Source organism: Lissotriton vulgaris, chromosome 9 (genome assembly GCF_964263255.1).
Source record: "Lissotriton vulgaris chromosome 9, aLisVul1.2, whole genome shotgun sequence".
In the NCBI taxonomy this organism is placed as follows: Eukaryota; Metazoa; Chordata; class Amphibia; order Caudata; family Salamandridae; genus Lissotriton; species Lissotriton vulgaris.
The window spans coordinates 917,914,531-917,940,492 of record NC_141697.1 but is presented as its reverse complement, the minus strand read 5'-3'; the positions used below and the strand labels follow the sequence as shown (position 1 = coordinate 917,940,492).

Sequence of the window (25,962 nt, the reverse complement as noted above, 5' to 3'; positions counted from 1 at the left end):
CAAGAAAGAGCCTGGGGAACCGCAGGCAGTATTGACTGCGATCTGTAGGAACAAAAACATACAGAGTCCACAGAAACTTTTAGTCAGAAAGGAATTCCTTTTTAAAGTTGTTTTTTGGTCAGAAATGTTGATTAAGGTACTGAAAATCGAAGTGATCCACATGGACTCCCTCTCATTCAACATGTGATAGAAAACCTGAAGTTTGCTGGTATTTGTGGAGTTTACCTATTGCGCTGCTGTCTGATTTGCACTGAGGATTCTTATCCGGATATCGGGATTGATCATAGTATGTAACATATGAAAGATAATGTCGTAGAAATGCGTTTACATTCTTCTTCTGTTCCAGTAAATCCAGGTCCATAAATCCAAAAGAACAGGGCAGACTACAGAGAAGGGTACATTTTCCTGCAATGACCAACACAAGAAAACTCATTGAAGATTAGTTCAGTTATAACATTTATTAAAGGAACAAATGAAGAAAATGTAACAAACCGCAACTCTATTAAATCCCAAAGCACTGTGCACAAAATTCATAATTTCACCTTCTGCTAGGGTGAACCCATCACCCTGCTAACCTACCAACTCTAAAGTTTCTTCTAACACGTCTTCCATTACAGCATTAGGAACAAACCAACACTGCCCCAACTGTATCACATGAACATCAGTTTAGTCCAATAATTAAAGCAAACATAACAAAAACCAGAACTGAGGCCTCGCTGTAATATGGCCCTTTTACTATCAAAGTCCCTTATGGTTTACTAAGGAATCCATGCCTGGATTGTTTCATTCAGCCAATAAATTGTTGCCCTATTACTTAAGTGAGCAAATCACTCAAGTTTCAGGTTCTACGATATCAGGGCTGATGGTGCTCAAGAAAGGCTACTTTCAACCTCTGCAAAGACACCATATCTACATGAATGTAGCAACACCTTTCTGGATCAGTTATTTCTACAAAAACAAATTAAAAGGGAAGGTTAATTGTTATTCTCATGCACTGCGGGTTTGGGCAGCTCTTTTGCAAAGCCTTGCAACTTGAATTATTGGGTTCGAAAACTTTAACTACAAAAGTGATGACTGGGTGCATTGCCAATGGTGTTAAATAACCAAGTTACACATTTTGCATTACGCTTTTAGAACTCCTGTGTTTCGTAGCATCACGAGACAGCAAAAAAGAGGTGAGAATATTTTTTTTTACTTATTACTCGTTATGATCTGTAAGTCCACCTTCCTTTCAAGAAAGTCCTGGAGTGGGTAGGACCAGAAATACTTGTCAACGGGCTTCTCCAACTAAGCTCTTTGGAGCCAGTACAGGAGACAGAGCCCAGGTAGGGATACAAAGCACAAAGCGGTAAGGAGACTGTGGAAAGGAAATCAAGCATTGTGAAGATGTCTACATCCAACCTATTTATGGTGCATGCAAGTCAGAATTAATATTGTATTAGATTTGCTTGTTCCTATAGAGTCTGGTTTTCTTTGCTCAACTTTGTCACTGTGCATGCAGGCCAGAACTAAAATTGTATTAGGCTTGCTTGCTCCTACAGATTCTGGTTTTGTGTGCTCAAATTCAAAATGCCACGCGTACGGCATTCACACAGACTGCAAGGATATGCACACATTGGATAGGGCATCAAGAACAGTGGCTCCAATGCATTCTGCGAATGTCAGCAAATAACAGTCAATGATGCAGACTGCAGGGGAGTGACAGAGAAACACAAGGAATGAGCTCCTTTCCATTCACTTCGGCTCCTGTCTATAATGTTGAATCAACCGCACTCCCAATTTCGAAAGTCATTCACCTTACTTTCCAAGTGTCAGACCTAAGCTCGCCCCCAAGCCCCCTGCGAGGGAGCAAGCAATCCAGCAAACACCCACTTCCTAGCTATTAATAAATAAAGAGTGATGCCTGCCTCTCAAGATTGTGGTGTCCTTGTCTAACCACAGCCAGGTGGTTATGTTTCAAGCTCTGGGGGCATCCAGGGCTTAAACCAAAGCCTTTAGTCCATCTCCCCACTTGTTACCCACAAGCTTTGCAGGTGGGTGGCCTGAAGTCGAAGGTCACTTGAGGCTATTGAGGAAACCGATCAGGGCTTGGTGGAAGTGGCGAGGCTGGTCCAGGTAGCAGGCATGCTTCGCGTCAACAAGCATAGCAACGGTGTGCTTCGGGATCTGGCGAAGGTTCTCCAGTGACTGAGTTCCCAGGTTGGTGTCTCGCTCACCATATACAATCAGAGTGGGTGTCTGTATCGGGGTTAGGAGAAAAAGGAAAGAGAATTGAATGTAGAAGGAAAATAAAATGGTACGATGAATGGGAAAACAGAAGAAAGCGAAATGAGGAGACAAGCACAATAGATTGTTATGCTCTTATAGTTCTTGGATTCAAAGTTCATTTTACCATACAGTATAAAGTTCTCACTTTCGCAGCAATACTCTACACATCCACAGTAGATGAGCAAAGTGCATTTCATTTATCAGTAATTAGGAAAGCCATAAAAGCTATGAACATACATTGCAGCTTTCTTTATTACATTCCAAACACTTTATCTAAGGATTGCCCCACATTTACTATACGTCACACAAGGTCATTCCACACAATAGATAGAATACATCCACTGAATTTTACATCAGCATTCCACAGTACAACTTTATTTTAAGCTGTATTTTATATACCAACGGTATCTTATGTCAGAAGTGCTCCACGGATAAAACAAAACCCTACTTCGCTAAAGCATTTTTTTTAAATCATGTTTTGGCTATAGATTCACATGTTTGCATACACTGCTGTCTGTTGACAAGATACAGGACACTAGTAAAATGTTTTGAAAAGTTTAGAAAGAAACAAAAAAAATGAAAGGTCATCTCCAAGAGATGATACTTGAAACGTGGTAGTTAATATTTGTTGTTGTTAGCTTTCAGGATGACTTGGGACAGGATCTCATACCATTTGTTTCCTCATTAGATGTAATTCCAACAGAAAGAAATTGGGTTATTAGTGTGGAGGGTGTGAGTCCTTTGCAAGTAATAATTCTGCAATTGTCTTTTTACTGTGAACCAAGTACTGCATTATAGTACCTGACTCTCTTAGGATAGTGAAGTAATTCCACATCCCAATCCCAGGCTAGTAATGCCAATTAGCTAGTACAACAACAACATTCCATAAATCATTGTCCAGTAAGGGCTTTTTCCTTTGAAAATGGAAAAATATCTCGATCTTTCTCATTACAATTATGTTCTTTAGGTGGATGGAAATACCTTTTGTTTACTCTTTGTTTTTCTGATGATGAATAATAAAAATATTTTAAAAAAAAAAGAAAAATGGAAATAACTTTTGTGACACCCAGCATTCTGTTCTGGGTGCCCATGTGCTGTACAACGTTGTGGGGAGTGAATGCAGCCCATTACCAGCTGCCAGAGCGAGTTGCCCGGCCAGCACTGCTGGTTGCTGGCATTGGGGCCAGCACATTCATTCTCACTGCCCGCTCTATGCGGGCAGGGTGCGGATTCTGTGGTGCGTGTACCGCTTCCCACAGACGTCAGCATAGGAAGCAGGGGTGAAATATCTTTCACATTGGGGTTCCAGGAGTGGGTCCCCGGCCCCCAGGTATTAATGTGTCAGTCCCCGGGGCTCAGTAATTGCCCAGGGGCAATTACTGAGTAGGGGGAGAACCACAAGCACATCCCCTCCATAAACAGGGATACATTCAACATCAAATCCACCAGGCCATGCCCCCCTCCCTCCCCAGATAATGCTTTAAAATATGGTGGAGTGTTCTGCACCATTTGCTTTAATTTAAAGAGCAAATATTTGTAGATGAATCTCTCTGTCCTTGTTGACCCTACTTTCTGCATCTTAAGATTGCTTTGCTCCTTGTAGCTGGGGCGAGCCACCAGGATCATTCTCTTTAGGCCTCCTGGCCTCTAAATGAGGTTTTGCTTGGAGCAGGAGGTTTGGACTCCCTGTGCCAGATCCGTCATCTGCCTGTCTCCTGGAGTTCTTTTCTTGCTGATGGGGGCCTCTAGTGCAGCCCCTCTGCAACCAGCCCAAAGAGCACCCCCCTTGCCCCACCGTTCAGGCCCCAGAGCTTCCAGGTACTTTGAAGGACGCAGTGGAGTGCAGCTTCTTTCCTCCAATGGGTCCCCAGAGAGCATAAGGGGGGGTAGCAGAATAAATGGCCCTGAAGACATCAATCCTAGTATTGGTGGTCAGCTGGAGTCAAAGTCCTCAGTCCTTCGTTGCAAGGCATCAAGTGACTTTTCCTTCCAGCTGAGCATCCTTTCACTGTTTTCGCTATCAAGCCCAGTGTCATCTCAATTGTCTCTCCCTTGCGCAGGGGTTTTTAAGTGAGGGTGGAAAGTATTAGGAGCCACGCACTCCTGGCCAATCAATCCTAGGATACTACATCATCTCTCCACCCATGACCTAACTCTGCCGCACAGCATTCTGGGACAATCTAAGATGATAACTTCAAGTTGCCTCTGCTAAGAGCTCCCTGGAGAGTTGGAGTTCCGCCCATCGCTGGCACTACTGCCTGATCTCTTCCCCTCCAAAACTACAAAAGGTGAGCCCCTCCTGTGTTACTCCAAATGCTTGGGCTCCCTCTTTGTTTACAGTGGGCCTCGGCTGTCCCACACCAGGTGCAGTTTGACAAGCTAATTATAAGCTGCAGCTTTCCGTCCTACCCCTTTCCTTTCCCAGGAACTGACCATGTAGGCCTAAATAGAGCAAAACTGTGCTTTAAGATAGTTTGCGTCAATAATGTGCCCACAGTGTAAACATCACAGGTCCTCAGTAAGAAACATGGACCTACAGTATGAATGGCTACTCTCATTCGACGGCCTAACCCAGGTCAGTATCAATCCTAGCAGTGTCCATTCTGTGAAAGGCTATCTCTGCGCAGATACCAGGCTGCGCACAGCGGTAGTCTCATACATGCAGCCCGCACATGAACACGCACACGTGCTCATATGTTCATGTGTAACCAGTCCACAGCCTTACCTTAGCTGCGCAGAAGCGCCCTTCTCTTGAAAGGCAGACACTGGTGGTTAGCGCGCTCAGCCCATTTATCATGACTTGAGACTCAAGTAGACATTCACTCACAGCAAAAGTGGATACTCGAAAGCAAATAATCCTAGGGACTAAATGGGCAGAACCCATTTGCTACACCAACATGTTACTTTCTATATAAGACTGCATAAAACAAGCTCATGTAAGCAGAATTTTCTTTGATCTCTTACAAACTAAGCTCTGACACTTCCCTTCTGAAATGTCGTTTTTAATCCGATAAGCCCTAAATCATGAAAAACTAACATAACCTAACAACAGTATCACGTGATGTGAACAATTGACTCATTTTAATAAAAGGAAGAACTCTCATAATACCACAAAACAAGCCCAGCCATCGCCTTGAAACAGGAGACTCACCTCTCAATTATAGAGAGAGAAACTTGGGAGAGATTGAGTGAGGAAATAAGCTAGAAAAGGGCTACTTGGAGAAAGCGAAAATTTTACTAGTTGTCCCCGCTGTAAAGGCAGAGTAGCCATATTGGTTAGGAAAGGGCGAATTGTTTTGCAGTCTTGGAAAGACCCAGTAGACAGTGATTGATTTGGCACCAGCACTTGTTTGTCAACTCTTGCACTTATGACAGTCCGCCACATGGTGGCGCTGTTTGTCTAATGTTGTAGGCACAATAACAGTTGTTTAATACATTCAAAATGACTAATACCTGCTGCCCACATCATTTTATAACATGCACTGATCCATGCTTGATTACGGCGTCACTCCAATAAGATTGTAATCCTACGGATGCCTCATGGCCGTTATCTTTTTTGTTATTGCTTAATAAAAATGATTTGAACTCAAAAAAAAATATTTTCGTGTCTGGTTACCAAACAATTAAGAGTGGTTTGATCAACACGGTTCCAAGTTGATTACAAGGAAGACGAATGACCTGAACTGTTGTTAACAGAGGATCCATTTCTAAGAGGCATGGTTAAAATTTTAGTATTACATGTTCTTACCCAGATGGCAAAGTCTCCCCTAAAAGATGGAGCATTATAGGATGATGTCCAAGGGGTAAATGTTGGAGATCGTTTTACTTCAATCGTGACATACTGCACTTAGCTTGGGAATGTAGCTCTCTGGAACAGTAGTGGAGCTAAGGTCTGGAAAGAATGAAAGGTAACAGCCCAGGAAGTATTAATACGGGATTATAATAATGTAAGAGATGGATTACACAAGCCAAGCTTTGTATTCTTGGGTATTGAGAACACGAGATAGATAGTTACCTGGATATAAGAAATGTTTAACATGGCCTCCTACGAAAACATGATATAGCAACTGAATGACTAAATGGAAAAGTTTGCGGAGGTTTTGGTTCTCATATGAAATGGAGGTCAACATTGGGGATTGGTGGACTTTAGAGGAGGAAAGAGGGGCAGCATACGAGCTGTAGTACTAAGGAGGAAGATAGACTATTGGATAGATATATCTTGAATGGATACACCTATTAGGTTATGGATGATTTGCACAAGCTGCTTCTATAGAGTAGGTAACAGATTAATTGCACAATGCATAATTTTACTGCTTCCGAACTGTCCTGTTTATGAGACTAGAATGTTTATGTTTTAAATCTATGGGTTATTTAGGAGATAATAGGAAAGTGGGTATGCTGAGGAACAGGAGGGGTAGAGGGGGAGGGAGAGAAGAAAATGAATTCAAAGATATATTATGTTTTTGCCTTTGCCTATGCTTTACATTCTATGACTAAACTTAAGTAGTGATGTAAAATGTTTATGATTCTAATTAAAAAACAATTGTCAAGCTGCAAGATGACATGTCCCCCATCTCAAGCAATTACTTCAACAGCAAGGAATCTGGGACAGATTGAAACCAGCAAACCAAACTATGATGTTCCAAACAAATGTATACTTTCTTCATTATACCAGGTTTTTGAAGGATAACTGGGCATTACTCAGATACAAAAGGAAGTCATTTCATTGAGCATTTTTAATATTGTTATTGTCAAAGTGGATGATTTCCGCGCAACAGCTCAATTGTTGAAAGACCATTGGTTCTGAAGAAGAATGCAAGATAGTCTGACAATTGTTTATGGTGGCCAACAGAAACCCAACTTTCTGGCATTGGGTGAAACTGATCTCCACGCACTGACTGTGAAACTAGGGGTTATGCAGTTGCTTCAAAATACAGTTCTGCTACTTCCTGACATTCCTATGTACAGGAGCATCTGAGGCTACGTGTGTTCTCGTAGGGTGGGAACCTGACTTAGAAGTTTAGGTTGTACTGTTCCTACTGTAGCTGAAGCAAGGCGTATTTCCATATGGCTGGCCTCTGCCTAGACTGGCACAAGAGGCGAAAAACCAACGGCATGCCAAGCGATCACCAATGGTTGAGATTAATTCAAGCATTCCTTCCGTCACAGTGTAGGATTATGGAGAAATGTTCAACAGTCTTGCCAACAATGGTAGAAGGGAGTGTCCCATTTTTACAGATATCCAGGAAACACGAATAGGCACTGGACGTAAACCAATCACATAGGCTTGATTCTAAAAGTAAAGTATTTTAAAAGGGAATATCTCCCATCTACTACAAAAATATTTCTTGTGACAAGGTTGAATGCAAAGGTGTCCTTCAGGAAGACGGTCTTCATCCTGAAGCCAATAAACTGCCTTCGTTAAGACTTTTTCTTCTGCTGAATACTATTTCCTTTTCAGAAATAACCCTGGAGACATTACCAGACTTAGCAAATGTTGTAAAAGCACCTCCTGATCCAAGGTAGTGCCAGAACAACGTCAAGTACCAGAAAGCTGCAGTCAGCATAGCCAGAAGCGGCACCGAAGGCAAGCCACTAGATCTACTAAAGGCCATTTCTCTGCATGTTCTAAACCTTTAGAGAGGCCTCCGTAGCTGCTGAGGATGAATGCCAATACAACAAGCATTTGCAATGCAATAGGTCTCGCATTCGCGAGAGTTTGAGCTATTTTTATTGTAATTGACATTGCCTTTTATTTATGAAACATAAATAAAAGCCATTGTCATTTACAATGCAAATAGGTCAAACTTGCGTAAATGCGAGACCTATTGCATTGCAAATGCTTGTTTAAACATGTCTTTGCATTGTTTATTAAGGAAAGCCCTTTGTCAGTTCGGCCCTGCTCGTGATGATCATCTTCAGCTGAAGATTTGTCTGAACAGCACGTGCTCCAGGAGCCTTTGCAAGAGGCCATGGTTAGGATCCCTGGCTCATGGAGCTCAGATACCCTCCTGCCAGGCTTCTGGAGCATTTGTTTTGGATGGCAGATCATGAATACTTTGCTGACCATATAACTCTGGTCAATAGTGTGGTCAAGCTTCTGCGGCTGCAAGGGCCTGTGATCCACCGGGCCGTATGCACTGCACAGAGAACTGTGAATTGAATTCTCCATTTAAGTGGAATAAAATTGAGAACTTGCAAGGTGGGTCTCATATGCACAACCGGATCATTTCACATTTGTGCAGCATGTCTATGAGTTTTATGGGCTGGACGACGTAGATAAGAATGGAATAATGAAGACGACTATTAACAGACTTCTAGTCATTTCCATCTGGTAGTTGGTTGCAGGAGTTACAAGAATTTGTAGAGATGGAGAGTTGAAAGCTAGCATCCTTGAGCACTTTATCTGTTTGCAGCCTAAATGTCATTACAGAGTCTAAAGTAATGCTTGGATTCTTTGCCTTCTTTGCTGGAACAGGAGTTTTTGCCGGGATTAAGGGTAATGGAAATGGGATGGATTCTCCTTAGTACCGCCTAGAAGCATGATCTCAGGTTTGTCACCATTCAAGCAGAAATGGTTGTCCTTCATTCAGAAGTGGAGATTGTGGACACATATTGGTTTGGGATTCGGACAATATTATGGATTTAGGGTTTTAGTCTAAAACATTTAGACTAAAATTTGCTAGAATTGATTAAAAGGGTTAGATTTACAAAATGAGAGTAAACTTTTATAATAAATTCCAGGTTTACCAATAAGGAGTTAAACATGGGTTTAGGGAATTGAGTCGCACAAGTTTTGGTTTAGGGAGTAACCTTAGCCCAGATGTTTAAGTCGGGACAAATGGTTTAGATTTAGATACAGCTGCTGTGATTGGGGCTGAGGAATTTAAATATGGGTTTAGGGAAATAGGCTTAAATTCATGAGGTTAAACCAAGTATAAAGAGTTTAAGGTTTAGGAGCCTGGTATTAACCTGGAGGTTTAGAAATATGTAGGTGGATTACCTTAGGTATCAGATTTAGAGGTTTAGGCTGATTGGGTATCAACAGCCATTGAGGTTAGCATTAGGTTTACAGTCTTAGACTTGCTGTTTATGTTTAAAATTCAGTGCTTAGGTTCGAGTTTTTAGGCATCTTTTTGAGGCCTATCCTGTAAGTATGAATGTAGGAGTTTGGGCTTGGACTTGTATCCTAAGGTTTACTCTTACACTGTGATACTTCGCATTCATTTTGGAGTTGTAGCACCTAGAGACTAAGAACGTAGCTTTAAAACTTGAAGTCAGACACAGACACTTGAGTTAAACTTGCATGCTGGGGATGGAGGTTATGTCTGTTTAGTTTTAGGAAGAACAAGTACAAGTCTATGGGGACGAGGTCCTTGTAAATGATTATTCCGGGCCAGGACAGACCTTTCAGGCGCTACACGCGGTACTCCTTCCCTCAAGGTGCTGTTAATCTGGCTCTTTACCAGCTTCTGGTGATGAGTCGCATTTTTTTGGTTGACCTTCATATAAAAACACTCATACGGCAAGCGGCAAACCCAAAGTGTGACAGTAAAAAGCTAGCCAGGGTCTTCGTTTTCAATCAGCAGCCACCGCAGTGACACGGTCCGCAGACCCCTTCACAAGCATATCTGACTTTTCCCCATCACCACTGCACTTGAACACGGCCCCCCCCTTAATGAGAGCGTGCAGTGCAGAAGCCCATTCAGAAAGTGGCTTACTGCCAGAGCAAAGCCATCAGAGCCGATCCGTGGTGGAGGGGAATGCACTGGACCATATGACGTCACTGTCCGGTCGTCGAGCTCTTTTTTGATGCAGCTGGTGCTTAGAGAACTGTGTGAGGCCTGTGCAGAGGCCACAGAGCGAGATGTGCGCATCCGTGTTGGTTTCACGCAGAGTGTGCGTGCTGAGCGCGCACAGCGTGCCTGTAGTGTGTGTGCGTGCACAATATACAGACAGGTATATTGTGCACTCTCACGACTACACTCCCACTCTGCCCCGCCTCCTCTCTGCCGGTACGCAACCCCTGGTGCGCATCCTGCATGCCACCGGGGTCGGGTTTGCAAGACCTTACGCCCGTCCTGCGTGAGCTGCAGCCACCCCACGGCCAAAGGCCACCTCAAAGGCGACGAGTCACGCCTGCCCTCCTCCTACACTCCACCCAATCAAAGCCCTCGTACCCTCAGATGCCTGCGCAATCCAACAACTGCCTAGGACCCACGAGCCCCCAACCAACACAATCACTGTGGAACTCACAACAACATCGAGGCTGGGGCACATACCGCAAGTATGCCACACCGGCAGGCAGCGAGCATGAACCCAGCCCCAGGCATCGGCTGTCAGCTGGGCCCAAGATCTACACCTCCAAACAGTTGTGTGCATAGAACAACACACTACACACGTAAATGAAGACACGTGACATACAACGCCATCTAACATCAGGCCCAACAAGCCCCCTGTCCGCGAATCCCAGAACCATGTATCAATGTTTAAATTACAAAGAGACTACCTTGCGGCAAAGAACAAACAGCAGCAAAACACCAGACTAGCAGCAGGCGAGCGCTATACCACTACCAAATCTTTCTGCTCATCATCACGCACGACACAAAAACATGCGCTAAATAGCCAAACAATAAACACAAACACTTCCAACAAGCTTGTGGGTCGTGTTGAGAAGCTTGGAGCACTGAGGGTGGAGATGAGTGTTCCTTAGAGGCAGGACCAGCAGACGGGTTTAGCCGAAGTGAAAGCGAAAGCGCGCGACCTCACAGGAACACACACGCAGTCCTTACGCACTGCGCATGTGTGCGTCCAACTTTGCCTGGGGCATGGAGCGCGCGGCAGTGTCCGGGGCTCCCGTGATTTGAGGGAGCCCCGAGTGTTGTAGCCCGTGCGATGGAGGCATGGAGCCCTCTCGCTGAGAGCGTGTGCCAGGTGATGTGACGGAGGCTGTAGCGGAAAGAGCCCGGTGAGTGGGGTGGGGTAGGGGGGGGGGGGGGGGGGGAGTGGTGTGTGCATGTGTGTGTATTCAGTGTGTGCGTGCGTACCTGCGTGTGTGTGCCTGCGTATGTGTGTGTGTGCATGCGTGAGTGTGGCTGTGTGTGTGCGCGATTGAGAGAGGCGAGAGGCTGACTTGCTGTGAATGTGAGACAGGAGATGTGCACGGCGCCGGGCTGGGCGTGCACGCCCACGAGGTGAAAACGCCGAGGGCTTGCGCGTGCCCATCCCCTGTCTCACATTCCCAGGAAGTGAGTAACAGAAGATGCTTCGCTGGACGCAGTGCTTCGCACTGCTTACACCAGCTCGACCTAAAAACTAGTCCTTAAACTAGAAACAACTTCAGAACTGTGTTTAAGAATGTGTGTAATGATACACATATGAGCACAAATAAAGAAAGAGGTTGGGCTAGGGGCGTGGCAGAGCGCCCTGCTCTCTACTTGTTCTGCCTTAACAATGATGGAATTAAAACGTGTTTCTCTACTAAGCTTAGGAGTTGAGGTCGTCTTGACTATGGCGCACAACCCTATTTGAATGTCTTCCCTGCGTGCCAGACAACACTCAAAGAGCTTAAAAGAAGGTGGACAGCTGTTGCCCACATCCGGTCTGAGTGTGTGTATTGTGACAAGAGAGAAAAGTCAAAGGATCCCAGTGGCATTTGTAATAATTGTGGACCGGAAGGAGAGGAGGAAAATTATACAGTATGCACTGGAGACGCAAAACGTGGAACAGTCTACTTTTTACGCAAGCTCACGGATTAGAGTCCATTAAGCCTTACAGCAGTAACCGAACATTGGTTGAATTGGGCTGACAAAGCAGCACAGAGTTTAATCTTTATGTTCCCCTTCTGAGCATTGAAGCTGGATGGTGGCTGTTAATTTCCCCTCTTTATTTCGATGCCAACGGTACTTTTGAAAACAGGTCAAACAGCAGGGAAAGGAGTCAGTACAAAATTCACATTTCCCCCTGCAAGCAACCAAGCAAGTCAAGGCCATCCATACCAGAAGTCAAAGCACATAGTCACAACCATGCTGGCAGCCTCAAGATTGACAAGCACTATACCTGCGCTGCCACCATCCTGAAACAGGCAGAACCTGCCCTTCAATGCCCCCCATTTCTTGCTCTTTAGCACCAATGCAGACAGCCTGCTCTTTCCTTCACCTAATATTCACACTCATGTCTCCCGCTCTGATCATCTGCCTTTTTGGTGCAAGCACTGTGCACACTTATCCAAAGAATCCTCACTGCACTCCTCACGGTCTCCAAGCACGCACACAATGCCCCCCCTTTGGCTTTTCCCACACAGAACCCAAAACTCTGAGACGCTTACACACACACAATCTGCTTACACTTACCCCAGTATTTACTCATCCTCTTATTCCCCAGATTCAGGTCTCATCACTGCCCCGATTCCCAGCACTCACCACTGGTCCTCCCTTGAATTCAATAACTTGCTGCACAGTGTGCCCAATCTGTGCTCACCAGTGCACCATTTTCCGATCCTTAGCAATCGCGTCCTGCATTTTCATATCCTCAGCAACTCTGGTACAGCATCTAGCTCTGGCTGCTCAACCAGACCCTCCGCATCAGAGATAGTAGTGGATAAGAGGGCATGGCCTTGACTGCGAGCATCTGCCTTTGACTATGCGTGTGCTCAGGCAGCCTGTGCCTGACGGCTGCTTGCGTTTCATAAAGTGATGCACAACACATTATTGTCTCTTATCTGTGCCCCTTTTGTCCAGCATGTGTGTGACCAGTCTTGTATGTGCATGCACTAGTCCTGCCATGTTTTCCCCAGCCTTCAATGTGTGTTTGCTCTGCTGTGCATGTCTATGATACACTGTCTTTGTGTCTTTGTGTGTTTGCGACGTGTGCCTGGGTGGGCAAGTGTCTGTTCAGGGTTTGGTAGCAGTGTATGTCTGTTGGTGGGAAGTGTCTGGCTGTTATGTCCTTGCAGTCGTGCATGTCGTGTGTTTGGGAGAGTGACTCGGGCAGGGGTGGGAACAGTCAGGTGTGTGTGAGAAGTCTTTGCTGATGTCTAGTGGGGGGATTAAGTCTGGATTGGTGAGTGCGTCAGGAATACACACATGGAGGGGAAGTTAAGTGATGGGTGGGTATGTGACGGTGTGAAGTGGACGAGTATGTATGTGTTGGACAGGTGTGTGGTGAGTGTACAATATTTCCACAGTTTGTGTGTTTTCATTGACCGCAGACGTGGGTAATCTTCGGTAGTCTTTAAATGGGAAAGGCTAATGCTTCTTTGATACACCATCTTTGAGGAAGGTATATCTATTGGTCAGGAATGGCACGTATGCGGTCTTCTAACAAAAGCCATGCTCTGAGGGGACCAAGGACAGCTATTCTTCTTTGCCTGGTTGGAAGCAAAGAGTTATTTTAATCCCACATACTCAGTCTTTTGGATCATGGTTGACAAGGAATCACAGGGCCAGAGAGGTGGCCCAGCCAAAAACAATATACATGTTTGTAGGCATCGGACACCAACATAGCGGCTAGCACTCTTAAGGCTTCATAACACGTTCCGCAGATATAAATGCAAGGATTTCTTAAATGAAGTATTTTGATTTGGTCTGTATTCTCTTGGCCTACATACAGGAATTACAAGTTACTGCCCTGGTACACACAGACCCAGGCATACTGGTCCCAATTCTGCCTGTTTTTCCCGGTACAAACACACACAAAAACCTCTGCACACATTTACTATCTGCTCAGAGCAGGTAATAGTATGGCTGGCCTTTTCTCTCAGCCATGTAGGGCCTGGCTGGATGGCAGTGAGGGTTTTTGTTAAGCTGAGCGGAGCCGGTTCTTTTCCCCCTATGCTGCTTTATGTGGTCAGCATATCCCAGGCACAGCAGCTGCCCACAGCTCCACTTGCAAGTCGAATTCCAATGTCTCCTGGTCCGGAATTTGTGGACCTGATAATTCTGGGACCAGAGACATTGGAAAACTCGTAGTTGCTCGGGGCTTTATCGCCAGGCATGAACCCCCTGAGTCTGTTCCACAGAGGGGATTCCTTAACCGCTGTTATCAACTTCCACATCAATGCTACAGCCAATCATTGACGCACGAAACAGAGTGGCGGTGCTGATTTTTTGCCACAACTTTCAAGGCATTTATTTTTGTAGTAACAGGCAGGAATGAGTATTGGGGTAAAAAAAAAAGTGTTGCTTACTTTGGTGACTATTATACATTTGAAATGCAGAGTATTCTTTTTCATAGGCACACAAGGCAGTGCTGCACTTTTCAGGCTCAAAGACAAAACATGTTGTCGTATCTGAACAGGAGAAGCCAATGTCGAAACATGTTTAGAAGTTGAATGGCAAGGGATGCTTTTACAGTCACATGGATGTTCGATGTAATACATAAAAAATAAAAAAAATTCTCGTAATGGAATTTTCTGCATTGCTGGTCACAGTGATGTACACTTTAAGCAAATATAGTAGTGGCCCCATGAGGATCTATACTTGACGGATACTGGGCCCTTGTGTTTGGCTTCACATCTGAGAAGTAGTAACCTGTAGTATTCGGAAGACCAAGGCATTTAGGTCAAGACAGAGGCTGAAACATCAGTATCATAGCCTAGATATCCTGGACTCTCCGCTCTGGAGGATAGGCCCGAAACTGCACTGCGCCCAAAACGGCTCAGATGAAAAGGAGCGTTTGAGAGGGAGTCCTTATTGACTTTGGCTGGTTGATAGTGAACCCCAGAGAATGCAGGTGATTTGCCGTAGTCTGGAGGTGGGAGATGACTGCCTGGGGTAAGCTCGCCTTCAACAACCAGTTGTTGAGATAGGGGCAGACTGAAACCCTGATCTCCGCCGATGAGCTGCGACCACCTCCATCACCTTGGTGAACACCCGTAGGATCACTGGTTAAGCCGAAGGGGAGCACTGTAAACTGAAAGTGCTTGTGGCTGAATGAATGAATGAATAAATGAATGAGGTGGGTCTTATAAGGCGCAACTTAGCCCAAGGGCATCAAGGCGCCAACAATGACAAAAAGGATAGACAGACAAAACACAGAGGTCTTGCGGCTCCATATCCAGGAACTACGAATACGCCTTCAGAAAGAGCCAGGTTTTCAATTGTTTACGAAACAGCCCGGCGAAGGTTGGGAGGCCAGTTCTGGAGGGAGGGAGTTCCAGAGCCTGGGCGTCAGAGTAGAAAAGGCTCTGCCTCCCCATCTAGCATTTACAAATCTCGGAACAAGAAAAAGATTTTTAGTGGAGGAGCGGAGCACTCTATTAGGACTATAGGGCTGAAGAACGGAACTAATACCTTCAGAGCCAGAGCCATAGAAGGCCCCATGGGCAAGACCGAGAAGCTTAAAGGATATCCTAGCCTGGACAGGGAGCCAGTGGAGGCCTTTCCGAGCCTGTGAAATTGAGGCAAGCCGAGGGAGATTCAGAACAATCCTGGCCGCGGCATTCTGTACCATTTGAAGGCGATGGACACAGGATTTGTTCATACCCCCATATAACGCATTACAATAGTCCAGTCTCGAAGAGACAAGAGCCACTGTAGCTTGCTTCCGGGCAGCTGGAGAGAGGTAGGCAGCAATCTTTCTGAGGATAGTGATGATACCACAACAGGTAGACACCATCCTACTGACTTGAAGGTCAAAGGAGAGGGAGGTATCGATCAGGAACCCCAGATTTCTGGCCGAATGAGAGCGGACAGGACAGTCCCCAAGAGAAGCCGGCCACCAGTCACTAGACCAAATGTCCTGACCACCCCCAAAAATCAGGACCTCCCTTTTATCTCCATTAAGTTTCAAAAAGTTCCGGATCATCCACAGGGAAACTGCCTCCATACAAGATCTAAACTTCGAGGCAGAGTCAGCCACCGACTGGGTGAGAGAGACCAAAATTTGGGTGTTGTCAGCATATGAGAGCACCTCAAACCCAAAGGATCTCACAACCGAAGCAAGGGGGGGTCACATAAATATTAAACAATAGGGGACTTAAAGCTGAACCCTGTGGGACCCCACATTGCACGGGCTTAGAAGGGGACAGAAATTCGCCCAACTTGACTCTTTGTTCCCTTTGATGGAGAAAGGAAGTCAAGAGACTAAGTGCCGAGCCTCCAACCCCTATCTCCTCCAACCTGGAAATCAAGAACGAGGGGGACAGGGTGTTGAAGGCCGCCGTGAGGTCGAGAAGGACAAGAAAAGAATGGTATGGCCCATGTCGACCTTAGTCCGGATGTTATTAATAACGACAGTAAGGCCAGATTCCGTGCTGTGAGCACTTCGAAAGCCGTGTTGCGAGATATCCAGGAGGTTGGAGTCTTCCATGAAGGTGGTAAGATGGCAATTTAAATGAGCCTCCAGAATCTTAGCAGGGGGCGGCAGTAAAGAAATTGGACGGAAGTTTTTAAGGACCCCAGGGTCCAGAGAATTCTTTTTCAATAGTGGTTTTACAACCGCCAATTTCCATGAGGAGGGAAAAGTTCCCTCTGCAATAGCCCGGTTCATCACCTCAAGAAGGGGGGGGAACAATAACCTCCCTACATGACTTCAGTGTTTTTAAAGGACATGGGTCCAGGGGAGAGCCTGACTTGGTGTTATCCAGGAGGTGATTTATCCCATCAGAGGTGAGCGGAGGGAAGTCCAGAAGACTAGACGCCGACTTCACCACCAGAGGGACAGGCACGTAGGATGAAGGCAGAGGGGCGCTAGCATCCAGTTCTGTATTAAGGAGTTTGAGAGATTTATAGATGTAATTGATTTTAGTATTATCGTAGAGCTCCTGGGATTCAACTATAGGATCCACGGTCTTAGGGACAGAAAGGGAGTCGATCTTAAAGAGATCTCTAGATGATTTTAATGATGCCGTCAGATTAGCATAATAGGCCTTTTTCTCCTCCGTAATTGCTAGCTTATATGCTTTGAGAAGCAGTTTATGTTGTGACTTTCCAGCGGGATCAGGATGGGCATGACATTTCCTTTCTTGTTTTCTGCAACCCTGTCTCAGTCCTCTAAGATGATCAGAGAACCACGGCATGGAGGGACTCTTGCGGGCGCAGAAGCGCTGTTTAAAAGGGGCCAGAATGTCTACAGCTCTAGAAATGGAGTTGGTCAAATCCGTTACTGCAGAGTTTATGTCATTATCAGAGGAAGGTCTAAGCTCGTTCATAAAAGAGGCCAGAGTTTCATTGCTAATCTGCTTAAAATTTCGCCTGAGCTCCCATATCTTAGTGTCAGAAGGGGACGAGGAGGGATGAGAACTATTCAGCTCGAAGGGCACTGCCAGATGGTCTGACCAGGCCAGAGGAATCGGGATTCCTGTCTTAAGCCTGATGTCGTTTGAAAAGATGCCATCAAGCGTATGGCCTGCTGAATGGGTAAAACCGCCCACGAGCTGAATCAGGCCACATGCGGCTAGTGAGTCCAACAATGAAGTAGTATCTCTAGAACTAGCATCTTCTAAGTGGAAATTAAAATTGCCTAAGAGTAAAATTGGGCCTGTCAAGGAAGGGTTCAAAATGATTCATCAGGTCCTGGGTAAAGGAGGTTCTCGGACCAGGAGGCCTATAACACAGGATACCTGAGAAAGAAACTGTGGAGGTGGAGTTTATAGAAAAATATAATGCTTCAAAAGGGTTGGAAGAGGTAGAAAGGAAAACCGACCGGCAGGTGAAGGAGGACCTGTGGAGTATACCTAGACCACCCCCTCTACGCCCGGTTCTGTCCATTCTAGTCAAGGCATAGCCCGAGGGAATGGCAGCGACTAAGTCGGGGCCTGAGGAATCTGAGGCCCAGGTCTCCGTAATAAAGACCCAGGAGGGTTTCCTTTGCGAAACAAAATCATTAAATGCAATATTGTTTTTGGACAATGACCTAGCTTTTAGGATGTTTATTCTTAGCGTAACCCAAATTTCAACTGCAACTAGAGACAAGGTGAATCTCAGCGGGAGACAGAGTGTATTGACAGAGTTTGAACCGTGGTTTTAGAGAGAGTAGAGTGTTAGCAGAGTAAAGAGAACTCCCTATCGGTAAGATGAAACGGGGAGTAGCCCGCCTGGCCCCTGGCGCGTCCCTGGCACGGACGGGCGCAGATGGGCTTAACTTTAGCGCGACTTCGGCGCGCATCCGCTGAGCGCGTCCGTTGAGCACGGAGGAGGCCATCCAACCTAAATAGGGTTGTGCCTAATTGTGGAGCCCCGCTTGACCCTCTCTGACGAATCGGAGCGGGGACACCAGATGTTTGCTGTCGCGCCCTCCACACAAACGGGAACACCCGTGATGGACCGGGGCGCAAGGCAGAAGAAGCGTCAGGCAGGTAAGGCAAGTAAGAAGGCGTAATAAAGAATTTAAGAAGCACAGTTAGAGTCACAAGTAGTTTAAAAAGCGGCGGATTTTAAAAGCATTGTAGTCATGCAGAGAAAACAATTTTACATAAGGATGCTTACAGCCGAGGCATCGTAATCATGCATTTGGTGCCAAAGACCAAGGCTCACCGTAAACCACAGGTAGCGGCGATGGGCAGGCAGGAAGGGGATATGGAAAAAGGCGTCCTGCAAGCCCAACACTACCATCCCATTTCCTGGGTCCAAGGGAGACAGAACCTGCGCGAGAGGGAGCATCATGAACTTCTCTTTTCTGAGTAAGTAGGGGAGGGCTGCGAGGTTGAGAATAGGATGAAGGCCTACGTCCTTTTTGGGGGCCAGAAAATAGCAAGAATAGCAACCACAGCCTATTACTGGCCCGGGAATGCGCTCTATAGCTCCTTTGGCCAAGAGAGTCGGACTTCCTCTCGATGCAAAGCAAGGGGTTGGATTGGATGAGGATTGGGCGGGGCCGATGATCGTATGTTGGAGGCATGGAGGGAAGGGAAGTCTCAAAGGAGAGGGAGTAGCCCCTTCAGACTATGTGCAAGACCCACCTGTTCGAGGTGATGTCCACTAGTAGTGGAGGTGATGGCTTATCCTGCCACCAATTAGATGTCCATGATCTGGGAGGGCCGGACTAGGAAGGTTAGGAGACGGATGGGGGCTTGTGGCCTTACTTGACTTCTGGCAGCCCGACCCACCGGGTTGGAGCGCACCGCGCCAAAGGCAGTGCAGAGTTTGCATAACTTGTGTAGTACTCGGTCTAGGGCAGGGCCGGCTCGGATCGGCTGGAAGCCCCTTCCGAAGCCACGAAAGGAGCGAAATGTGGAAGCAGGACAGGATGATAATGAGAGGCCCAAGGACTTGGCTTTAGCCCACGACTACTAGAAGTGCTTTAGCACCATGTCTGCCCTGTCTCTAAAGAGACGAGAGCCATCAAAGGCCATGTCCACAAGGTTGGCTTGGACATCCACATGGAAGCCAGACGTAATCAGCCAGGCGTGGTGCCAAATGGTCACCATCGAGGAAATCGCTCTGCCCTGCAAGTCTGTTGTGTCTTGGCCACAGTGTATGATACACTTTGCTGCATCCTTCCCGTGTACAACACTTAGGAGAGGACAGCCCGGGACTCCTCTGGGACTTGTGGCAGCACTTGTGCAACCGTCTCCCATAACGAATGGAAGTAATGTCCCAAAAGGAGTGCAGCGTTTATCAGCCGCAATGCTAGGCTGGTGGAAGAGAAAATGTTCTTGCCAAAACTATCCTGCCTTTTGGATTCCATATCCGGAGTTGCGGAAGGGAACACGCCACGGGAAGTAGAGGCTTGGACCACCAAGTTCTTAGGGGTCGGGTAAGCAGAGAAGAAGGTAGGGTTGCACAGTGCAGGGCGATCGAGACAGGCGATGGTTCTATTCATAGGAGTCCCTGTGCTGGGCTTTGACCAGGTGTCCAGAAAAACGTTGGTTAAGGCCTCATTATATGGCAGCAAGGGTGCTGAAGTAGACACACCAGGCTGCAGGACCTTGGTCAAGATGTTGGTCTTGACTGCCACTGTAGGAAGATGCTGGTCCAAGACCTCCACAACCCTACACACCACCATAGCGAAGGAAGCCCCCTCCTCTGTAGCAAGGTTAGGAGGAGAAAGCAAGCTAGGCTCTTTGGATGTGGTCCGGGCCACTGGTCTCACCTACTTCCTCGTACCAGTCCATTTCCTCTGTATAAGGCTTGACTTCTAAGTGGTCCTGCTGCCCTTCCCAATCCTCATCCAATCCAACCCCTAAGACTAAGACTTAGGATACAAAATGGAGTCCAATGGCTCAGTCAGTGTGGCCTCAGCGTCGGTGGACGCCCGGCCAGGCTCCGTGTCTTCTGGAATCAGGATGGGGCGGCACTGCAGGTAGGCACCGGTGACGTCGAGGGCCTCGGCGTCGGATGCGGCATCGGGGAAGTTCGAGTGGGTATGACCGGTGCCAGTCCGGGAGCAGATCTCAGGGTAGCCCTGCGCACCAGAGCGGAGGGCATGGAACTCAGAGGAGCTCCTTTTTCTGAGCTTGCGAGGCATGAACGTGCACCAGCAGAATCAGGCCACCCAAATATGGCGCACATAATGTCATAAAACTCTTAACTGGGCGGGGTTGCTCCGGTCCCCGGAAAGGGATAGAAACGCAGAGCCGACCCAGGCGCCCGCTCATGTGGAGCGTGGCCTTGAAAGCCAAGACTCCTCCGTCTCGTTGAGCGACAGACAGGACGAAGATTTTGAATGGGAGGATAAAGACTTGGATCCACTGGAATAGTGCTTGGACCTTCCTCTCGACTGAGACCGGGAGCGGAAACGAGATTTCTGAGGCGCCTGATGCCAGGCCACAAGCAGCTTTAGGGACCGCTCCATCAAAGCTATTGGCGCCATGGCCTGGCATGACTTTGGATCGCGGTCACGCTCCAGGCACCAAAGACACAGGAGGTGAGGTTCCATAACAGACATGGCCCGGTGACAGGAGCCACACGGTTCAAACCCTGATGTCTTCTTTGAGATCCTACACAACGGAAACATTTTTACAATAAGGTCTGTCAAAAAATGACAGGGGGTAAGCTCTCAGACGGATCTGCGCTGGCTGGCGCGGAAAGAAAAGAACTGACGTCAGTGTGCTTAGGTGGCGCCTATACAGACAATGTGGACGTCACGACGAACTCTATGCCATACGATGACATGCAGAGTCGACCGACGCTACCTAACAGCGCGCAGGGGTAGTGCTATGAAAAATCTTTTGGATTCAGCCTGACGTCTGGAAATTCAAAAGGTAAGGAATCTACGGCTGTGTGTCTCTGTCAGATCACGAATGACAGAGAAAGGAAATTGATATTAGCAAGAATATGCATTTGAGGTTCCAATTTATATACTAATTACACTATTGCTCAACTTACTGAAAATAAGAAGAAAATATTTGTTTCCTATTTTAAGAACTCTGAGTGCTATATGCTGCAGAGACGAGGCGAAGGGAATATTTATTTTTCCCAGATTCTTAGTTATTAAATATGGCAATTGAAATTAACTTCATTCTGTACTTAAAATGGAAATCCGGTATCAGATATAGCATCTTTAAAGGAAGTATTGTACGTTAACAAAAAAATGGAATACACATTTTGTTGTAGTGAAATTAAAGGAACCAGCCTCGATGTAGGAAAGATATTGAGATAAGGATGATTAAAGCCTAAATGAACCAGGGTAGGGCATTTAAACACAAAAATAAATTATTGACATAGATTGCCTTAAAAAATATTTGATTGTGCACCCTACACTTCTCCGATTCAGGTTTATTGCAGTTCACCAGGAGTTTTGAGGTTTCAACTTTGACAGAAGGCATAACATGCAGATTCAGTATTTAACACCCAAATTCACAGGTTTTGCCTTTTTTCTAGGCCCTTTTCCCTGATGAATCACATCAAGTTTAACCTGCTGGAATTTATTAGGGGATAGCGTCAAAGGTGTGATGATTGGTACACGGCAAACATGCATTCTGATCCCTATGTAAACTCCGTTTTGGACTGGGAAAAGAATTAAGTCTGGAACTTGTAACCAGGGACTAAGGGGTCAGAAAGCCTCCGGCCTCCAGTCAAAGGCTTTCCGAACGACATCTAGGGTTTCACTTCCGACCACCTAAATACAATGGCAGTCAAAAGTGAGACCGACGGTCATTCTGAACCGGCACGTAATCTCTATAGGACAATGTTTCCACCGTCAGGACTTCAATGCCGGTTTCCGACAGGCTTTCCATGCCAGGTTTCCCAACATGGAAAGCCTGTTAGAAAGCGACTTTGGGGGAACCTAGCAGGGCTTCCTTCTCTCTGCGGCCTCCAGTTGGGAGACGAGGGGGAACCTATGTGCCCCCTGTTAAACCCTGCACCATGTGCAGGGATTAACAGAAACTCTCATTCATCTATGGGAGCTTGTGCTATGGCCGGTTTACGGTTGCAGCACAAGCTAAAATAGAGAAATGGGAGTATGCGACCGCACCATGTGCGGTCGCATTGCAATAGAGGTGTCAGACCGGAGGGGAGTCAGTCCCGACATTGGAATGAGGCCCTAAGTGTTCTGTATCCCCTATTCAAATAAAAGTGATTTGTTGTGACATATACACAACTTTTACGCATTTTGAAGGATGAGGGCCTCTAAATACAAACTTAGCACAGGATTACTTCTCTCACACCATTGTCCGCATGTTCTCTCTTTCACTTCCCAGATCGACTGGTTGCATGTGCTGGGAGCTGTTGTGTGTCACTGTTATGATTGTTTTTGCTTCTTGTACAGTCTCCTTTCCGAAGCAGTTGGAGACATTCTTCTTGAACTGCTTGTATTTTAAGTGTGATGTTTTTAATTCACGTTTCTTTCTTTGCTTTTTGTTTCCTTTTCCGCAATTTTGGTGATTACTGTGTTAGGGGTGCTTGGTGAGGCACATGCGGATCAATCTCTGCTGTTTTTCTCCTGCATGCTGGCTGTAGTGAGGCGGATGCTCTCAAACAGCCTGGTCATTGCTCATATTTGTAGCACATGCATTCTGGTCAGGGCTTTAAGTGGGATGAAAAAACAGGGGGGTCTCTCAAAGGGGCGTGGTCAGTGTAATTAGGGGCGTGGCTTTAAATCACTTACGCAAAAAATCTGTGCTTAGCATAGTGTGCTGCACGACTTGCATTTTGCTGTTTCTGTCATTGCATCCAGATATTTGATACAAGTAACATCATACCTACATTAAGTAAGGGATATTGGCTTAGTCAATGGTTATTACTTGCAGAAGATAAATAAGCTGCAACTATGACTTGTATATAATATTGACAAAGCTTCCAAATAAATCCCTGGTGACCCTACCACAATGTTACTGTTCCAGAAAGAGAAGGGAAATCCAGAAAGAAAATTACTCTTAAAGGATTTCCCTTCCCCCACAACGCTCTCCTGGCATGACGTCATGCTGTAACTTCTCTACTACTGAAAAGTGAGCAGTGTGAGCAGAGCACATCCATGTGCCTGCTGTCTCGAAACGGGTCTCTCTATCAGGCTTTGTTTTGAGCCATGGCACTTTTTTTCGAGACTGCACTGACAGCAAACAGCTGTCATTTCAGTCAGGGAAAAAAACGGACTGCCAGTGTCAGGGCTCAAAACAGAGCCCGATAGAGACCCGTTTCGAGGCCCCCTGAAAAAAACTGCCGGTGCTCAGACCCCTTGAGACCCGGCCCACTTAAAGCCCTGATTCTGGTATGTTTGGCCCATGGTTATGGCTCAGTTACCTTCTGCTTCTACAAACACACTTTCATAGGCACAGTCAACATCATGGAATCATCACAAGCCTTGTGGATCGACAGATAGTTGAAGTTAGGTGATGTCCTCCTGCTCTCCATTGTCATAAGTCATGGGGCACTTGTCATTGCCCTCCATATAGTCCTTTGCATGTTAAAATGCCGGAAAGTCTTTATTCAACCATCCATTTTTTTCCATCATCCTGTGTTAAGATCTAAAAGATATTCAGTCTCAAAAACCTTAGCTTTGTCATTGTGAAATTTATTGAGCTGCATCATGTGCTGCTGTCTGCCACCACCATTTTGTTTCTAAACTGGGATTCAGTTTGCAGAATATCCAGAGACATCTTTAACTCCTTTGATATGGCTTACACATGTGAAGTATCTGTAACCTCTTTGTAATGGTTTAAACATGTGAAGTGAACTTTTCTTGCTGTTTCTTTCATTTGACTGATGATTGTGAGCAATGTTTCAAGTGTCTGTTAATAATGCTCTTTATTCCCAGGCTTAACCAGCTTTTTCATATTGAGTTTTCTTTTTCGTTGATTTTTTAACTCAATTTTTCATGTTTTCAGGCAATGTTCAATTTTTTCACAAGCAAGCAGTGTTTAATTTGTGCAGGTGGCTACGGGAGGCGGACACAGGCAATCACTTTTGGGGACCAGTACTTATTTTACCCCATTAGATTTTGACCCAGAACAAGAGGGACACAAAAATAAAAGAAATAAAGAAGGAGGAATGGAAAATAGGCAACTGGTGACAAAAGGTGAAAGTAGGGATGTAAAACAACTTGCAAGAATTAAATTTAAAAAAAGACAACGCGTAGGGTGGTGGTAAAAATGGTCTGTGACTCAAAACTAGTCAGTCTGCATACAGGCAACATCTGCATCTGACATTGGGCTTCCAACTAGCATTGTGGGCTCCTTCACTTTTTTTCATTTTACATATTTGTACTGTTCCTGAGATGGTCATCTGATTAGGGCAGTCATGTTGATGACAGGGGTGGAGTACAATATTTATTTTAGGCATTTGCATTTCAAATATTTTGTTTTCGTTTTTAGCATAGGAGAACAGAGGAAGAGATGCTCCCTCACTTATCCCCTTTACACGTCTACTTCCCACTACAGTCATGCACCCTGTAATGCATACAGCACACTGGCACACACACGAGCACAGAAGAGACATTTCTTCAGACTCACACCTGCAAACAGTGCATTGCTGTGCGCATATAGAATATCCACAGACATTTGTACATCCCCGGAGTGCTTGCATATACACCACTAAATGAGCATACATACATAAACCCACACCCTTGTACATGTCCAATGACAACTATAATTCCTGCAGTCACATGTGAACATACGAAACCCATGTATGTGAACACACACTCCCTTTATACCTTGCAGGCACACATCTTTCATCAACAAAAACACACAGAAAGCACAAGCATCCTGCAGACAGCGACAAATATTTATCCAAAACAGGGGCAAATGCACACACCGTCACAAGGAACTAGTAAAAACACAGAAAATAAACTCATCTTTCACATAAAACATTCATCCTTAACACAAAGTGAGTTAACTCCAAGGCAGTTCGCAAATATTCGAAATAGCACCAGCTCATTACTAACCTCTTCTTACCCATGCTCCTCCTGGTGGAATGAGGTCCCAAACAAAGGCTGAGGAAAGCTTACACATAAATGAATGTTTAAACAACAAAGCATATGTTTTAGAGTTCGGCTGACAGGTTTCTCAGCCAACGGGAGAGATATCCCGTCCACCTTATTACAAGTGAATTATATCCCATGGCACTCGTAATAAGGCACACAGGATATCAGTCACATAAATCAGGTCCCAAGTCTTAAGGAAAAGATTCAGGATAGAGCGACAACGCAGAAAGAGAGAAAAAGTCTCCACATTTAAGCACTCATGTAGGCGAAGGAGTGACCATCGCAACAGGAGCACCAGATCTCATAAATGCTCAAAATATGGGCTGAGCTTGCACTGTCAGAGTGTGCGAATAATGTATATAAAAGTACAAAATCAGGAAGATGGGGGTCCAA

The 25,962-nt window shown here is 45.8% G+C and overlaps 1 protein-coding gene across 1 annotated transcript in view; it reads right to left on the bottom strand.

Moving 5' to 3' along the window:
- Nucleotides 1-439: 439 nt before the first annotated feature.
- The window catches only part of LOC147692517 (protein ABHD14A-like), a 107,781-nt gene continuing 82,258 nt past the window's right edge, over nucleotides 440-25,962 (bottom strand). Inside the window, exon 5 of the mRNA XM_086938730.1 lies at nucleotides 440-2,238. Within this exon, the coding sequence (XP_086794856.1) occupies nucleotides 2,056-2,238 (183 nt within the window). The 3' untranslated portion in view covers nucleotides 440-2,055. The remainder of the gene's footprint in view (nucleotides 2,239-25,962) is intronic.